At 44.5% G+C, this 16,355-nt stretch overlaps 1 protein-coding gene across 1 annotated transcript in view; it reads right to left on the bottom strand.

Annotated features, from left to right (window-relative positions):
- bpnt2 (3'(2'), 5'-bisphosphate nucleotidase 2) overlaps positions 1–16,355 on the bottom strand; it is a 33,424-nt gene that overhangs the window by 6,043 nt on the left and 11,026 nt on the right. Inside the window, exons 4-7 of the mRNA XM_063885110.1 lie at positions 3,797–3,956; positions 3,159–3,254; positions 2,882–3,043; positions 789–923 (exon numbers count right to left, since the gene is read on the bottom strand). Of these exons, the coding sequence (XP_063741180.1) occupies positions 789–923; positions 2,882–3,043; positions 3,159–3,254; positions 3,797–3,956 (553 nt within the window). The remainder of the gene's footprint in view (positions 1–788; positions 924–2,881; positions 3,044–3,158; positions 3,255–3,796; positions 3,957–16,355) is intronic.

The following is a 16,355-nucleotide window of genomic DNA, read 5'->3' as shown; positions in this document are numbered from 1 at the left end:
CATAAGTGTCCTCTCTGTGAGGTGTGTTTGAGTACCATGAGTAGTGTTGGGACCATTGGATATAGAGAGCACAAGATGATAATTATTGTCTCTACTGTGGACAATTTATTCTCAAATAGATAAACCATGTCTAATCCAAATGATCCAGAGTCCTCTAAATGTTAAAAACCAGTTCAAATATGGCCACTTTCTGGTTAAAACTGACTTTTTTTATGCTGATGTCAGAAATACATTCAGCATCCTCAAAATTGTCCAAATTGGTCAAGCCCTTTTTAAAAAAACATACTGTCTGCAAAGACTTTAAAGCCAATTAAAAAATGCCAACCAATGCAAGTTAGCAACCAGCAGTTTCTATTAGCTGGGGACCGTACTATACATTTCTATGGTGAAACTTTGGGGTATTCAACAACAGGACTCTATGAGCTGGCAAATACACTATAATATGTGATCTCTTTTGAAATGAAACTAATATCTAATGCATTTTGATATTACGTTAAGGTTTGCTAAATGCTTGATGCAAGATATATTATTTACACGCAACAGAAATGCTACAATTATTCATCAGAATAAATGCAGGCCTTACTATAAGTGAGAGTTCCTACATGAACAAACAATTTCCTGCCAAAGTCAGAACAGTTTTTTTTTGTTTTATCTGAGAGACTTGTAGTCAAGATAACAATGCATTCCCAAACAAACGGGTGTTTGTAGTCTGATCGACAGGAATATCTGAACAGAATTTGAAGCAGTAAAACACCCCACACATTGGAAAATAATCGCTGTTACCATACCCAGAGCGGTCAGTAGTGCTGCCCCGGCACAGATGTCCCATTTCTTAATGAAGGTGACGTGAATGTAGATGTCGGCCTGGTCCATGGGACTGCTGTCACTTGAAGGCATCTCTAAAAGTGACAGGACCTTATATCCTGAGGGAAAGAGAGACAAGGTCCAATACACATTAAGATAAGACTTTGCATAAAGGGCTGGCCCCCCTCAGTGGACTCAGCCCATCCAGTCGGATAGACTGCTGTAATGCACTTTTCCCTGACCTCCAGAAAGAACTCCGGCTGTTAACCAGAACTAAGAAGAGATCCAGTTCGAGCCGCTCTGCACTGGCTTCCTGTAAACTTTAGGGTAGATTAAGGTCCTCCTCCTGACATATAAAGCCCTTCATGGGCAAGGAAAAAGCTACATAGTCAACTCCCTTTCAGCTACAAGCCTTCAAGAACATGATGTATTTTGGCTCTGATCTTGCTTGTTGCAAGTTCATTAAGTCTTTTTACGTGTAATCAGAATCAGAATGTCTTTATTGTCATCATACAAACGTATAACAATAATAATATAAAAAGGGATAAAAGCAGCAGACAAGAGCAGGAACCTGAGCAGTCTGTAAAACCATCGCGCCAAAGTGCTTTAAATTCAGAACAACAAACACAATGTTAATTCTGCTTCCAATTAGTTTAGTTTTTTCCTTAAAAAACACAAAAAGAACCGATAGAAATATGGTTAAAGCACCGGATGGATGAGCAGTATCGGTATTTAAAATACAACAATACCCACCCTTTCTTTCTATTGGTTCTCAATACCACAGGTGCAGATAAACCCTTCTGTGTTTTGTCTGCACCTGCAACACTTTAAAATGTAAGATTTACAGGTCCATCTCAATAAATTAGAATATTGCGGAAATGTTAATTCATTTCAGTAATATATTTTAAAAGGTGACACTCATATTATATAGATTCATTATATAACACAAAGTGAATTATTTACAGCGTTTATTTGTTTTAATCTTGATGATTGAGAATTACAGCTAATAAAACCCCAAAAGTCATCATTTGTGAAAACTACAATATTAATTAAATCCAATGACAGAAGTTATTTTAATACAGAATACAGTTTCATTTTTCAGGAGGTTCGGTTTGCGTTCACACGGGCAAACCTCAAACGGACTATAAACTATAAACAAAAGTCATGTGTATGGAAATGCTGTTCAAGAACTACTCAGACATTAAGCGGGTAGAAACGCAAATCCAGGCGATTTCTACTGTAGCCTCCACCGTGGAGCATCGGCAGGTTATTCAAGCTGCTTTTAATCTGGAGAGATATCTACAGACTCTAGCGGACGGCTCCTATGATTTTATGATCAGACAATGTGTGTTAAAATGATAAAAGAATTTAAAAAACACATCTACTGGGCTCACTATAGGAATTGTGTTCAAGATATTGTGGAGGTTGTCATACCAAATAAATGTGTCTTTAATAGCAGGGGATCTGACACTTATGTATTGTTGACGGAGCTGTTTTACTTTTACACAAAACTGCTCAACGCTCTGGTTAAATCTATTCTGCTTGCTAACTTCACCTCCAGTAACCAGAACAGGAAATGACGCATAAACACTACGCTTGCTATGTTTCAGTGCGGACTGCGTTCACTCCAGCAATGAACCGCTCCAGGGTTCACTAGCAAGCGGTCTGAGACCACCTCTGTTAGGCGGGACAGAGTCCGGTTGGTTAGTTCACATCAGAGGTCTCGGACTGCGTTAACACCAACCCAAACAAACCGCAGCAAGGGGGTTAACACTCCAGGGTTCGATTCAACCGAACTAAACAAGGCTGGTGTGAACGTGGTATTGATGTTGTGTAATATTCTAATCTTTTGAAGTACTGAAATGTGCGTTTTCATTAGTTTCATTTAGTTGTAAGACACAATCATCAAGATTAAAATAAATAATCGCTTATAATAATTCATTTTGTGTGTAAGGAATCTATATTGTGTACGAGTTTCACCTTTTGAACAGAATCACTGAAATTAATTAAGGTTACCACGTTATTCTAACTCACTGACATGCACCTGTGAATGTTAAATAATCCTGATCCAACTCACCGGCGCCTCCTGCTTTGATGATTGTGGTGGAGTTTCCAAAAGCCTCCTGAACAAAGCTCTTCACTTTCCCCGAGTGGGAACGGGAGACAATGGCCTTGGGGGGGCTGACACTGTAGGAGGACCGGGCTCTCATGTTTGACCCCTGGCCTACAAACGCCCAGGCTGAGGGGCAGAGGGAAGAGAGGGAGAAGAAAGACAATGAGGACGATTTGGTGAGAGAAGTGTTCCAGGTTCACTCGTTCAAGTTTATTGCACACCAGAGTGGAGGAACACTTACCAGTGAAACCAGTGAAGGGCACGTGTATGACCCCAATGATGGGTTTACCATCCACAGCCACACACACCATCGTGGTCACAAACTTCACCAGATTCTCTATGGGGAGAGAGAGCATCAGATAGAGGGGAGGGAGGAGACAGCCAGAGGACAGAGGAACACTTTTTAATTTAACAGGTTGAGTGAGGACCTACAGTGAGTGTTTGGTTTGGGGGTGAGTTTAGCTGGTTGGGCACATGGCACTGTCGGATAGCATTTCCCCCCATCAAGCATAACGGAGTCAGTAAATCCAAACAAAATGTAACTTCAGTCCAGGTCCCAGTTCAGAGTCTTTACAAATATGTTTCCATCGCTGTTCATTTTGTCGCTGCAGTCTCTCCCTCATCACTTAATTCTACTGTCCTAAATGAACAATGTCCTTAATGCGCTACCTACTCCCCACTGGTAGGGAACAGTATTAAATGACTGAGCTTCACTGCAGGAACAGATGCTCAGAAATGACAAATTATTTGCAGCAACTAACTTTTTTGTGCCAATTAAGTGAAGTTGGACAATTTCCCACGGCACAAAGAAGTGCTGTCCAACATGTCTGCTCACATGATGATTAAAATGAGTTCCTATCTTTGAGCTGGAATGCATACCTGTGTATTCCTGTGTGGCGTCCAGAGGATCGATCCACACGGTGACACTCTCCACAGGAACGTCCCTCCCCCCCTCTACTTTCTCCAGTATGTCGGCTGGTATCTTCCGGCTCCAGGCTGCAGCCTCATCCAGTGTGTTGTCATGTTCCTCACTGTTCACCTGAACACACACACACACACACACACACACACACACACACACACACACACACACACACACACACACACACACACACACACACACACACACACACACACACACACACACACACACACACACACACACACACACACACACACACACACACACACACACACACACACACACACACACACACACACACACACACACACACACACACACACACACACACACACACACACACACACGAGTACTGTGCAGCTCATTGAGGCTCAGGAAGTAGAGGGTCTTCCTCCAATCAGAAGGTCTGTGGTCAGTATGTCAGTATGTCCTTGGGCTGGATAGTTAACCCAAAATTGCTCCTGATGGCCAATGGTGTGTGTGTGTGTGTTTGATTGAAATATTGTCACCTAATCGTGACCTCTGTAGTCAAGGAAGACTTCCTCTCCCACAGTGTCAGCCTCTTTAGAGACACAGAGACCGTCAGTACAGATTTAACCGTTAAGATATTGTAAATACACAGTAAAAAAAGAAAGAAAGACGTCATTGTTGTTTATTATTGTATTTGAGTGTTGCCTCTTTGTTTTGATTTGTATGACCATTGTAAAGGCCTATTTTCTTAGTTGAATATTTGTGGAAAGCCTTTGATTTTGTGATGATTAATCACAAGTGCCACATCATCGACATATCATCGGAAGCCACGACACAGTTAACAACTCCCGTGACAGCTGAGCCTGTGTCAAAGGGTCCAAACGTGTTGAATTCATTTAATATAAGGTTGGATCCATTTCATTCCTCATAGGTAGGGATGCAACAATACATCGGCCAAACATCGGCATCGGACAGTGTTTGGCCTATTTACTTCCATCGGCACATGGGCAAATAAGGTGACATTCACCGATGGCAGTCGCCGATGCTTTTGTTATTTTTTCTCGCGTTCAGTCACAACATCTGTGGCACCCGTAGTCCGTTTGTATAAAAAAAAACATTAACTAAAGAAAACAAAAAAAACGTGTCGGCAGAGTGGGACTACTTCACTGTTTCACCCAGAGATCTGCGATTTACTTATGTAGATTAACTACATTATTTCAAAGTTTACAGTAACTTTGGATAATAACAAGGGAATAATAAACGGAGCGCTCTCTTTTCCTCTCTCCCTCCTCCCTCTCCTGACAGCCCGTCCGTCTCATGCAGCTCGCTGATCCAGTAATGAGTGATCCGACAGTAAAGAGTAAATACACTGCTCGGCCAAAAAAAAGGTCAACACCTGGATTTAACCAAGCAAATAGGTAAGAGCCTTGCATTGAATAATTACTGCATGGGTGATTATGTTTCAGCTGGCAACAAGTTATTGAACCCTAACTGATGCAGTGAGTAGCTTCTCATTTGTTAAACAGTCATGTCGAAAGACATATCCTGTGGTCGCAGAAAAGATGTTAATCTGTTTCAGAAGGGTCAAATTATTGGCACGCATCAAGCAGAGAAAACATCTAAGGAGATTGCTGAAACTACTAAAATCGGTTTAAGAACTGTCCAACGCATTATTAAAAACTGGAAGGACAGTGGGGAAACATCATCTTCCAGGAAGGAATGTGGTCGGGAAAAAATCTTGAATGATCGTGATCGGCGATCACTTGAACGTTTGGTGAAATCATATGGTAGAAAAACAACAGCAGAACTCACGGCTATGTTTAATAGTGAAAGTAAGAGCATTTCCACACGCACAATGTGAAGGGAACTCAAGGGATTGGGACTAAACAGCTGTGTAGCCGTAAGAAAAGCACTTGTCAGTGAGGCTAATCGGAAAAAAAGGCTTCAATCTGCTAGGGAATGTAAAGATTGGACTCTGGAGCAATGGAAGAACGTCATGTGGTCTGATGAGTCCAGATTTACCCTGTTCCAGACTGATGGGCGCATCAGGGTAAGAAGAGAGGTGGCTCTCTTCTGCAGTGATGCACCCATCATGCCTAGTGCCTACTGTACAAGCCTGTGGGGGCAGTGCTATGATCTGGGGTTGCTGCAGTTGGTCTGGTCTAGGTTCAGCAATGTTATGTGCCCAAAGACTGAGGTCAGCTTGTGCTGCCTATTTCTATGTTTATAGAGATGAGATTTGTTTTTTGGCTGAGAGTGAGCGCTCTTTACTTTGTTGGTTTGCTCTGGGCGTGTCAGAGTGAGCGCTCTCTATTTTGAGAGGATCTTTGTACACTGAATCAGCGCGGATATTGTCACATGGATTAGCAGAGAAGCTATGCAAGTGTATGTGTGTCTGTGACACTTGAGTCTTGGAGACTATTTGTCTGTAAGTAATTAATGTACAGTTTTGGATGTGTTTTTTTGCAGAATGTTTGAAGTTTGTAACGTTTTGTCAGAAGCTATTTCAATGTGTGCTTTATCTAGCAAATTATGATGTTAATGGTAGCTAACTCAGAATGCAATGTATGTGTTAAGCCTGCATACTCATGTTTGTTTTATTTCTATATTGTTGCAGTTTCACAAAAGTAAAAGAAGAAATCAGTTAAAACAAGAAAGCAAGCCTTGTGATTATTGGGAAACTTTTACATGTTACGCTAACTTAGGGTGACCAGATTTGAGGTGGCGAAAAAGAGGACACTTGCGATTGTTGGGGGGGAAGTCTAAGTACAGTAGACTTCTGTGCAAAGCGCCATTCAATTTAAGTACACGCTTAATGGTCCCATGAAAAACTGTGAAAACCGGACGTTTTCATGAATTTATAAAACCCCCCCGGACGCTCCGGACAGGACATAAAAAGAGGACATGTCCGGGCAAAAGAGGACGTCTGGTCACCCTAGCTAACTGTCTAGCTACGCCAACGGATATGCGCTGTAAGGGCAGTATAGTGAAAAGACAAGAGCACGGTGGATTCAAGTGATAGTACACTACGCAGCTAACATGAGTCTACACTCATGAAAAAACTATAATAATGAAGACACCACTACGCACAAAGAAGCAAGTGGAGAACAACGAGGGACTGTGGATCACACTTCCAAGCGACATGAACATCCTCAAGCCTCTGATGCTAAGTCATATTCATCCAGAGCATCCTGTAGACCAGTGGTCTCCAACCTTTTTAAGCCCAAGATCCCTGACCTCCACCTTGGTGAAGCCGTCCAACTTATGAAGGAGGGCTTCCGGGACATGTTATCCCTGGGTACTCCTGACACAGTTGCAAGGTATCGACGGGCCCGAAGGGCAGCAGTCTCAGCCGTGGCCGAGGCAAAGCAGCGGGTGTGGGAGAAGTTCGGAGAAGCCATGGAGAAGGACTTTCGGTCGGCACCAAAGTTGTTCTGGAAAACCGTCCGACACCTCAGGAGGGGGAAGCAGGGAACCATCCAAGCTGTAAGGATGGGACGCTGTTGACCTCAACTGATAGGGTGTTAGGGCGGTGGAAGGAACTCCTGAATCCGACGAGGCGGAGCTGGAGTATGTAGGGGGATCAATTCCAATCTCACAGGGGGAAGTCACTGAGGTAGTTAAACAGCTCCACAGTGGCAAAGCCCCGGGGGTGGATGAGATCCGCCCAGAAATGCTGAAGGCTCTGGGTATTGAGGGACTGTTATGGTTGACATGTCTCATCAACATTGGGTGGAAGTCGGAAAAAGTACCGAAGGAGTGGCAGACCGGGGTGGTGGTTCCCCTTGTAAAAAAAGGGGGATCAGAGGGTGTGTGCCAATTACAGAGGCATCACACTACGCAGCATCCCCGGGAAAGTCTACTCTAAGGTGCTGGCCTGACCACCGGTGTCCACCAGGAGGTTCGAGGGTTACCGCCCCTTGAGGCACCTAAGACCTTGAGACCACAGCTCCCCGCCGCAGCTTCGGCAATGAAGGCTTTGAACACCGCCCACTCTGGTTCAATGTCCCCAGCCTCCACAGGGATGCCTGAAAAGCTCCGCCGAAGGTGTGAGTTGAAGGCCTCCTGGACTTAGGACTCCTCCAGACGTTCCCAGTTCACCCGCACTACACGTTTGGGCTTACCAGGTCTGTCCAGAGGCTTCCCCCGCCACTCGACCCAACTCACCACCAGATGGTGATCAGTTGACAACTCCGCCCCTCTCTTCACCAGAGTGTCCAAAACATGCGGCCTCAGGTCCGATGATACGATAACAAAATCGATCATGGACCTTCTGCCTAGGGTGCTCTGGTACCACGTACACTTATGAGCATCCTTATGTTCGAACATGGTGTTTGTTATGGCCAATCCATTACTAGCACAGAAGTCCAGTAACAAACCACCACTCCGGTTCAGACCAGGGGGGCCGTTCCTCCCAATCACGCCCCTCCAAGTGTCTCCATCATTGCCCACGTTTGCGTTGAAGTCTCCCAGCAAGACTAAGAAGTCCCCTTCAGGAGCCCCATACAGGACTTCTTTCAGGGTCTCCAAGAAGGCCGAATACTCTGAACTGCTGTTTGGTGCATAAGCACACACAACAGTCAGAGTTTTCCCCCCCATGACCCGCAGGCATAGGGAGGCGACCCTCTCATCCACTGGGGTAGACGCCAACAAAGCGGCACTCAACCGGGGGCTTGTGAGTATCCCCACACCCGCTCGGCGCCTCACACCTTGGGCAACTCAGGAGAAGAATAGAGTCCAACCCCTATCAAGAAGTAAGGTTCCAGAGCCGACGCTGTGCATAGAGGTGAGCCCCATCAGATCCAACTGGTAACGCTCCACCTCCCGCACAAGCTCCGGCTCCTTCTCTCCCAGAGAGGTGACATTCCACGTCCCCAAAGCCAGCTTCTGTCGACCGAGTCTGGTCCGACGAGACCCTCTGCTTTCACTGCCACCCTTCTGGCAGCGCACCCGACCCCATCGCTGTTTCCCGTAGGTGGTGGGCCCGCGGGACGGAGAAGCGGAGGTGTTGCTTTTTCGGGCTGTGCCCGGCCGGGCTCCGTGGCAAGCCCGGCCACCAGACGCTCGCTGACGAGTCCTCCTTCTGGGTCTGGCTCCAGAAGGGGACCCCGGGCTTCCTCCGGGCCGGGTATCCTCGCTTTCACGTGTTTTTCATGAGGTCTTTTGAACCAATCTTAGTCTGGCCCCTTACCTGAGACCAATTTGCCATGGGAGACCTTACCAGCAACACAAGGTTCCAGACAACACAGCCCCCAGGTTCATCGGGGCACACAAACCTCTCCACCACGATAAGGTGCTGGTTCTCGGAAAGGCACAGCTTTATGTCCAACACAAAAAATAAAGGTGTGGCCTATTTCCTTTTGTATGAGGTAATTATTTAGTTCATAGAAGGCACACACACACAAAACACACTAGCAGTGAGCAGATCACATGCAGTGTTATGTTTATCTGCTCAAGCTTCATGAAAGTTACATAACATCGGCATTTTAGAAAATATAAATCAATAAAATGTATTATTATTATTATTAAAATAGAACTGTAATTGTGTTTTAACAAAATTCTCAGTCAGTGTAAATAAGCTCAGTGCAGTTATGTACCATCTTATGCATCATCACTTTTCACATTGCCATCAAAACTGGCATGTTACTCACCCAGGTTAGTGAGATGGCTGTGACTGAACACTGTCTGTGTTTTGTAGTTTGGCTCATAGCTACTGACAGCTAGTCTGAGACAGTCTGTGAGGTGTTTGTCAGTGAGGCGGCTCCTGTACTTTGATTTAATTATTCTTATCTGTGAAAACTAGGGATGCACCGAAAATTCGGCCACCGAAAATTTTCGGCCGAAAATGGCCCAAAAGTTCATTTTCTGTTTTCGGCCGAAACACTTTTGTCACCGAAACAACAAGGCCGAAACAGAACGTTGTGATGATGACGCAAGCTGTTCTGCCCTCCTTAAGCATTTGGTAGCTTGCGTATTATATGTGGGGAAATACTGCCACCTAGCGGACAATACTATTTACAAAGTCGCGCAGGTTTAGTTCTTTTTCGTTGTCGAGTTGACTTGAGTTAGGAGAACATACGGATACAGTTTCTGCCGGATTCCTCTTCAAAGACTTAGCTTTAACGCGCGAGCTTTGGACATTATTAGTCTGTAAGTGCCTATTCTTTGTTACCACATTCAATGCCATGTAGACAATTAAGAGTTTATGTTGAATTTATGTCTCTACATCTCTAGGATAATTTGTCACTTAGCCATGCTAGCTCTCGTGGTATCATGCTACCTGCTATGCACTGTAATATTATCTTCGTGAGATTTATGTATCCCTTTGTTTCTGTTTGTTTCAGTTTTACAAAAAAGAATATCCATGTCCTTTATAAATACTTGCTTGGTGAACAAAGTAAACGGAAGAAAACCAACGCTTCTTGCCTCGCTTGAGTTCATCAGCTATATTTATTAGACGACAAATTGTTAGCTAGCTGTCTAGTTCTGCAAGCTAGAGAACGCAGCACGAGGACAGCATACAAGCAAAAAACCGCGAACAGCACTCGGGCCAACATGTCTGCGGTGTGGACGCAATTCACTGTGTCTGAAAAAGAACAACGAATAGCAATTTGCAATACGTGTAAAGCCGAAATTTCTAGAGGGGGTATATCTGCAAAGAGTTTTTCCACGTCGGGTTTAATTCATCATCTTAAATCAAAACATCCCGATCGCTATTCTGAATTTGAGAAAAACGCGGCACAGAAAAGGAAAGCCATTCCGAGCACACCGACTCCGTCTGTGGCAGACGTTTTTGAAAAGGCCAAAAAGTTTCCCAGTGATGGTGCCAAGGCTAAGGGCATTACACAAAAAATGATGGAATTCATTGCCTTAGATGATCAGCCGTTCTCTGTTGTAGAGGACGTGGGATTTCGTAGGCTGATAGAGCACATTGAGCCCCGTTATGCCATACCGAGCAGACGACATTTCTCAGACGTATGTTTACCTGAGCTGTTCAATGTTGTTGCAACTCACGTCCATGAGCTTATGGCATCTGATATTTCAGCAATCAGTTTCACGACCGATATATGGAGCTCAGACGTCAGCATCACGAGTATGCTCAGTCTAACTGCACAGTGGATCGACACAGATTTCAAGCTGCAAAAGATTCTGCTTAATTCACAAGAGTTTCGAGGATCACATACAGCAGCAGCCATTTCTGATGCATTCGCCAATATGTTCGACACCTGGCATATCGACCGATCTAAAGTGCATGCCATAGTCAGTGACAACGCAAGAAATATGACAAAAGCGATAGAAGAAAGTCAGCTGAAAGGAATATGGTGCATGGCCCACACACTACATCTGGCTGTGAATGAGGGACTGTGTCTCAGCGGAGCGTAAAAGACGTATTGGCTATAGGCAGAAGAATTGTTGGCCACTTTAAACATTCTCAGCTGGCCTATTCCCGCTTGCAGTCTATGCAAGATCAGTTAGGAACAACAAAAAAACGGTTCCAACAAGACGTGAGTACACGGTGGAACAGCACATATTATATGCTCGAAAGCCTCTTTGCGCAAAAGCGTGTCTTGGCTGCATACAGCGCAGATCACGAGCTCCCCGCGACATTCACTTCACACCAGTGGGTCTTAATAGAGAACATTCTCTCTCTTCTTGCCCCCTTTGAGCAGCTAACTAAAGAGATCAGCTCCTCTGATGCATCTGCAGCAGACGTTATTCCTTTAATTGCAGCGCTAAAGCGTCTTCTAAGCAAAGAGGTTGAGACGGACCACGGAGTGAAAACAATGAAAAGTACACTCTTAGAGTCTGTCAGCACACGTTTCACTGAGATCTATTCGGATCCTCTGCACTTCATCGCGACTGTACTTGATCCGCGTTATAAAGATCATTACTTTGATGTGGGAACGAGGCAGCGCGCACGAGAAATGATCCAAGCCGCGATGGATGCGGAGAACCCGCTTGGAGACGGAGAAGCGCACAGCGCAGAAGAAGGAGAGCAGAGCGCAGAAAAAAGGACTCGTCTCTCTGCACCAGATGAGAGGCATGCACCCTCATTGTCTGATATGTTCAATGAGATCCTGCAAGAGAGTGCCCCAAATAATAGGTAGGGTATTATTTTCTTATATACTTATACTTACTATATATGTGATTATCAGATGATTTTATTTTTCTGCTAGATATTTTTTTGTTGCTATTTGAGAATAATGTTTATTTATGCACTGGCCCTATTTATCTTTCTCAAATGTCAGGCAGATGACAAGCTCAACCGCTCAACAGTTAGATGGTTATCTGTCTGAAGTCACCATCCCCAGAAGTGATAACCCTCTTGCCCACTGGAAAAATAACCAAGGCCGCTTCCCTGACCTGGCAAAGATGGCACGCAAGTACTTGTCTGCTCCGTGCACAAGCGTTGACAGCGAGAGACTGTTCAGTGCTGCAGCTCATGTTCTCGATGAGAAGAGGAACAGACTTCACTGTGATAAAGCAGAGAAGCTACTCTTCATCAAGAAAAACCTGCCACTTTACCTCAAGAAGTAGAATGGGCTTGTGTCAAGTGTTTAAATATTTGTTTTCCACTTCTACATTTGTTGTTGTTAAAGGCCTAAGTTTAACATATGGGCTATGGCAATCTTTGTTTTGATATACTATTATGTTGTAGGCCTACAGAGAAAATTGGCTATTGTTATCTTTCAGCAGTTGCACTTGTTCTGAATGCACTTGACTTAAATGCACTTTGTTTTTTTATGAGAGAGCATATTTAATTTTACAATATTTCAGCAGGCCAGTCAGTTTACAGGCCTGTACATTATTATTTCATGTAGGCTACACATGTGTGGTCAAGTTAAACATTTCATTTTATTTTATATTGTGCATAATGTCAGTTCTAAATAAATATTTTCATAATTTCGTGATTTATTTATTCTTTGAATTGCAACGCCTTGATTTTTAGTAAGGTTAGCACACAGTCATAGCCATAAATGCAATGATACTAATAATTGGAATAATAATTTATTTCGGTGTTTCGGTTTTCGGCCTTGGTTTCCTCATTTTCGGTTTTCGGTTTCGGCCAAGAATTTTCATTTCGGTGCATCCCTAGTGAAAACGCCATTTCACAGAGGTAAGTGGAGCCAAAGTAGGCACTCACTCTTTGTGCACGAGGCGAGGAGGGGAAACCTCCCTGCTGACAATTCCCCAAAAGGTACTGTCCCGTGATCTTACTTTTAGCTCAATGTCATTTTGCAAATCAACCATCTCCATGTCAACCCCACTGAAAGAGCAAATACCTGCTGAAATTTGGCAGCTACCTGTTCCACATCAATGGTCAGGAATGGGTTTAAGACGAATGCAGCAACATCTTCCATGACGTCTAATTCACTAAAACGCTGACTGAACTCTGCTGCCACTTTCTCCAGGTGAACACAGCACTGCTCAGGGTGAAAAGCGTCCTTGTCACCGATGGCCTGTGACATTTTCTCCAGGTTGGGAAATGTGTCAGCCTCCCGTTTTTCAGCTGTGTGTTCCAAACACAGAGCTTGGCCTTGAACGCATTCACTGTGCTTATCATGTGGAGCAGGTGTCGGTCTTTTCCCTGGAGCTTGTTGTTCAGTGCGTTCAGTTTTGCCGTCAGGTCTGTCAGAAACCCCAGGTCTAGCAGCCACTGATCATCTGACAGCTCCTCATGCTCCTCGTTCCTTGCCTCCAGATAAGTCTTTATCTCGGGCAGGAAATCAACAAATCGCTGCAGCACTTTGCCGCGACTCAACCACCGGACATCAGCATGGAGGAGTAGGTCTCCGTACGCGGCATCGAGCTGGTCCAATAACTCCAGCGCGCACACCGCGCATCGCTGGGGCTCCATCAGTGGTAATTGCCACCAGTTTGTGAATCGGGATGTCATTATCGCGGACATATTTTCTAAACGCGTTGTAAATATCCTCACCTCTCGTTCTCTCCTTTAAGTGCAAAAGAATGAGGAGATCCTCTTTTGTTGTAGAGTCCGGGAACGCCACCCTGACAAATACAACAAGCTGAGCTGTGTCCATTACATCCAGGGATTCATCAAACTAGTGAAAAATATTCACAGTGTGACAAATCTTTTAACACTTGTCGATCCACGTCCCCTGACATTTCCTCGACCCTCCTCGCCACTGTATTGGGGCCAAGCTGGACACTGCGGAGCACGGTTTTGATGTCGTCTTTGTTTTTGAAGCCGTTTAAAAAACGGCTCTGCAGTGATGGCCATTGCCTCCTTGAATAAATCGCCATCTGTAAAAGGCTTCTTGTGTTTAGCCAAAAGGTGACTAATACGAAATGAAGCTTCAGTTGCAGCCTTATTTTGAGCAGCAGGTTTGGAGAAAAGCGACTGCTGGGGCTTCAACCCAGCTTTCAGCTCAGCAACTTTCCTAGCGCGGATTGCGCTCTTGGTGGGGAAACTGTCTTTGAATTTGTCGAGGTTGGTGTTTTGGTGCCGCTCCAGATTTCCTCTTTTAGACAGAGTTTGGTGGCACAGCATACAAACACACTTGTCTTTCACCATGGTGAAAATAAATTCCTCTTCCCATTCCTCATGGAAATTATACGTTTTTGACTTCTTTCTCGGAGCCTCGCCATGCCAGCTGACAACATTGCCGTCTATTAGCCATCACCTGTTAGTGCTGTATATTGTCATTTTGCGACAGTTAATGTGCCAGTATCCTTCTTTGATCTTATTAGTCAATTTAATGCCGCCTGTTACGCTGAAAAAAATACAAAAATATTTACAAAATAATTGTTCTATTATTTTCGGGATCTACAGGGAATGTTTCAAAGATCTACCTGTCGATCGCGATCTACGGGTTGGCGACCACTGCTTTAGACCGTCTCAGCGATCATCAGCAACAAGTTCTTCAGCCACGAAAGCCTATGCAAAGGCAAAAGCAGCCCGGGCTCAATTAGCTTACACTGAAAAAGAAGCTGACGTGATGAAACAGAGGGCAGACCTGGAAGCCGGCATGCTAAAGCAAAAAGCTGACTTTGATGCCAGTCTACATCTACTCCAGGGCCAAAGAGCTGCAGCTGCAGCTGAGGCTGAAGCTATACTGTAGCATATGAAGAAGCCGATGCTGAAAGCGTGAAGCTAAGTCGAGAACCCATTGTTGAAGGTGAGCACTTCAATGCAGTCCAATGCACTTCTGAGTATGTTCGAGCGCAGTCTCGGTACACCTGTTCTGCAATGCCTCCTACACAAGTGGAGGCACAGGAAAGACAAATTAAAATTGAACCAACATCAAACACATACCCCCATAGTACTCCAAAGCACGCATCCAACGCTGATCAACAGTACATACATGAGCCACAAAGTGCACAAGACTTCGCAAGATACCTCATCAGGAAGGAATTGGTGAGTGTAGGTCTTTTTCAATTTGATGACAAGCCTGAAAATGACTGGCTGTGGAAGGCCTCTTTTATAAGTGTCACTATAGAGTTGAATCTCACAGCCAGAGAAGAGACAGATTTAATGACTAAATGGCTAGGGCCTGACCAACCTACCGCACAACGGTCGCACATCTTTTCTCAGTCCATGTCCAAACAGTATTCATGTGAAAGAATACTTCAGTGGCATGACACAGCATCCCAGTCTCACCATCCCTGCATGTAAGCAGAACACAGATTGCACTATGATTACAGACAATATCGGGTGTTCGGTGTTTGACAGGTCTAAAGATGACAAGATCGCACTCTCAATAGACGACAAAGCTTTCCTTGCAATCAGGGATGCAGAGGTCTACCAAGATGAAGGAAACTGCTGGGTAGCTCCTTTACTATTCAGCTCTCCTAGACGGCGCCTTCCAAGTAACAGGGAACACGCCTTGAAATGTCTCTTCTCCTTACGAAAAACTCTTGAGAAAAGGTCAGAAATGAAAGAACATTACATCAAATTCATGCAAGAGACACTCGGAACTGACCTCTTCACCCTCATTGAGCCTGAAGCCGACAACAAGATACGTCCTGAAGTGTCTACACTGGCAACCAAGGTATCAGAGTTAATGTTAAGCGCTAAACACTTTGAGCGATGCTCAAGCTGGCAAAAGCTCTGGCAAAAGCTCTGTCAAATCGTAGCCAGACTTATTCATGTTACGTGTTCCTTCAAAGGCAAGACTGGCTTAGCAAGAAAGAAAGGATGGGAATGTTTCGGAGAAACCATCAGCATGAGTGAACTTGCACAAGCCAAGACTTAGATCATTCGCTCTGTCCAGCACAAGGCCTTCAAGGAGGAATTCAAATATCTTGAAGATGGACAGACTTGGTCCAAGCAAAACACACTTGAGAAGCTCAATTCATTTATGGATAAAGAGGGTCTTCTTCGTATTGGAGGTCATCTCTCATTGTTTGAGCATTCAGAAGAAGAAAAACACCCTCTGATCATTCCACACAACCATCACATCACCACACTGCTTGTCAGATACTTCCATGAAAAAGTAGCTCATCAAGGGCGACACTTTACAGAAGGAGCAATTCAAGCAACTGGATAGTGGGGAGCAAACGTCTGGTATCTTCTGTGTTACC

Source organism: Eleginops maclovinus, chromosome 6 (genome assembly GCF_036324505.1).
Source record: "Eleginops maclovinus isolate JMC-PN-2008 ecotype Puerto Natales chromosome 6, JC_Emac_rtc_rv5, whole genome shotgun sequence".
NCBI classification, from domain to species: Eukaryota; Metazoa; Chordata; class Actinopteri; order Perciformes; family Eleginopidae; genus Eleginops; species Eleginops maclovinus.
Note: the sequence above shows the minus strand (reverse complement) of the source record. Positions and strands in the feature narration are given on the sequence as shown.